This window comes from Azolla caroliniana, unplaced genomic scaffold (assembly GCF_043228905.1).
Source record: "Azolla caroliniana isolate FFs.n. ecotype wild unplaced genomic scaffold, voAzoCaro1.0.p SCAF_9, whole genome shotgun sequence".
NCBI classification, from domain to species: Eukaryota; Viridiplantae; Streptophyta; class Polypodiopsida; order Salviniales; family Salviniaceae; genus Azolla; species Azolla caroliniana.
In genome coordinates, this window is record NW_028230444.1 from 4,178,934 (window position 1) to 4,180,450 (window position 1,517).

Sequence of the window (1,517 nt, forward strand, 5' to 3'; positions counted from 1 at the left end):
TTTCATGAAGTCAATGTACAACTCTATCTATAGATTATCAAATTATAAAAGAACAGGACCTTGTTTTTTTCTCTAGAATTCACCATGAGTATCTTCACATACATAATCAATACAATTGAAATACATTAAGCTAATGAGATTTCAGACATCAAGCATACATTAGGGACATTGAGCTAGTGAGATTTCATACATTTTCACATGAGTTCATGAGATTTCCATTCAAAGTGTGAACATATCATTGGAATACATATGAATGCTTTTTAGACCATGACACGTTCTAACAATATAAAGAAGACTAGAATAGAGCATATTACAAACAACGTCTGAAATAGACTTGCTTTTCTGTCCACATGAATATACGATCGGTAGACTTTAGAGTGCAAAACGAGAGAGTCAATCGTTGAAGATTCCATAAGGGCAGGATACCTTTTTTTTAAAAATCTTTCTTGTTTGTTGGGTTAAAAGGTGGAGCAAAAGTATAACACATTGCTTTTTAAGCATGAAGACACCCGAGCAAATTACCAAAAAGAAAAGGAAAAACAACATGTTTTAGGTGGGGAACAAACACATTTTGGTTTGATTGGGTTGGGGGGGGGGGGGGGGGAAGTTAGGGAAGGGACAAAAAAGTAGTTCACGTAAAAGTGAAGCCCTAAAGAGACATATATGTATAATAATAATAATGTATTTTCTTTATTTTTATGTTTGGGGCAGGGGTATTTTTTTTTGGTTAATATAGATTAATAATAATATGTTGTTGATGGGATGGGATGGGATGGCATGGTGGTGTGTTAGAGCCAGAGAGCTCCGGCGTCTTTGAGGAGGGGGACAAGGGCGCCGCTGATATGGGCGGCCATGACGTGGTCTAGGCCGCCCACCAGCTTCCCGCCGATGAAGACCGCCGGCGTGGGCGGGGCGCCGTGGCCCACCACCCCAACCAGCGCCTCCCGCAGCTGCCTCCCGCCCACCCCTTCCAGCTCGTCCAGCTCGTACACGACCGCGTTCACACCTAGCCCGCACAGCAGGCTCTTCACCACGTGGCACATGCAGCACGTGCTCACGCTGAACACCACCACCGCGCTCTCGTTGGCCAGCCGCTCGATCATCGCCTCCAGCGGAAGCGCCACCGCCCCTTCCGCCATCTCCATCTCCATCTCCATCTCCTCCTCCCTTCTCTCCGCCACCATCGCCGCCGCCATTCCCCTCCTCCCGTAGCACTGCATCCTTCCTTCCTTCCTTCTTCTCCCCACACACCTACCGCCGCCCAATTACTCCTGGACCTCTCTTCTCCCTATCTTTTGTACTGAAATGAGCGCTCTCGCTTATTATCCCCACAATCCCTTAACTCGATAACGATTGACGGGGGGTTAGCACGTCCCTCCGGATTACACCAAAATTAATTTGTGGCTGTTGTCGCCGCACGTGTCTTTTATTTTTTTTCCACCCCCCCTTCACCGATCAGAAGAATGCAGCCACCTCTCTGGCTGATTTTGATTTTCCGCTAAGTTGTTCCGTTTTGC

The 1,517-nt window shown here is 46.6% G+C and overlaps 1 protein-coding gene across 1 annotated transcript; it reads right to left on the minus strand.

The window, feature by feature from the left end:
• Positions 1-786: 786 nt before the first annotated feature.
• On the minus strand, positions 787-1,263 carry LOC147859946 (putative glutaredoxin-C14). The gene has a single exon (XM_087324590.1). The coding sequence runs from the start codon at positions 1,218-1,220 to the stop codon at positions 789-791; it is 432 nt and encodes a 143-aa protein (XP_087180716.1). The 5' UTR covers positions 1,221-1,263; the 3' UTR covers positions 787-788.
• Between the last annotated feature and the right edge of the window lie 254 nt (positions 1,264-1,517).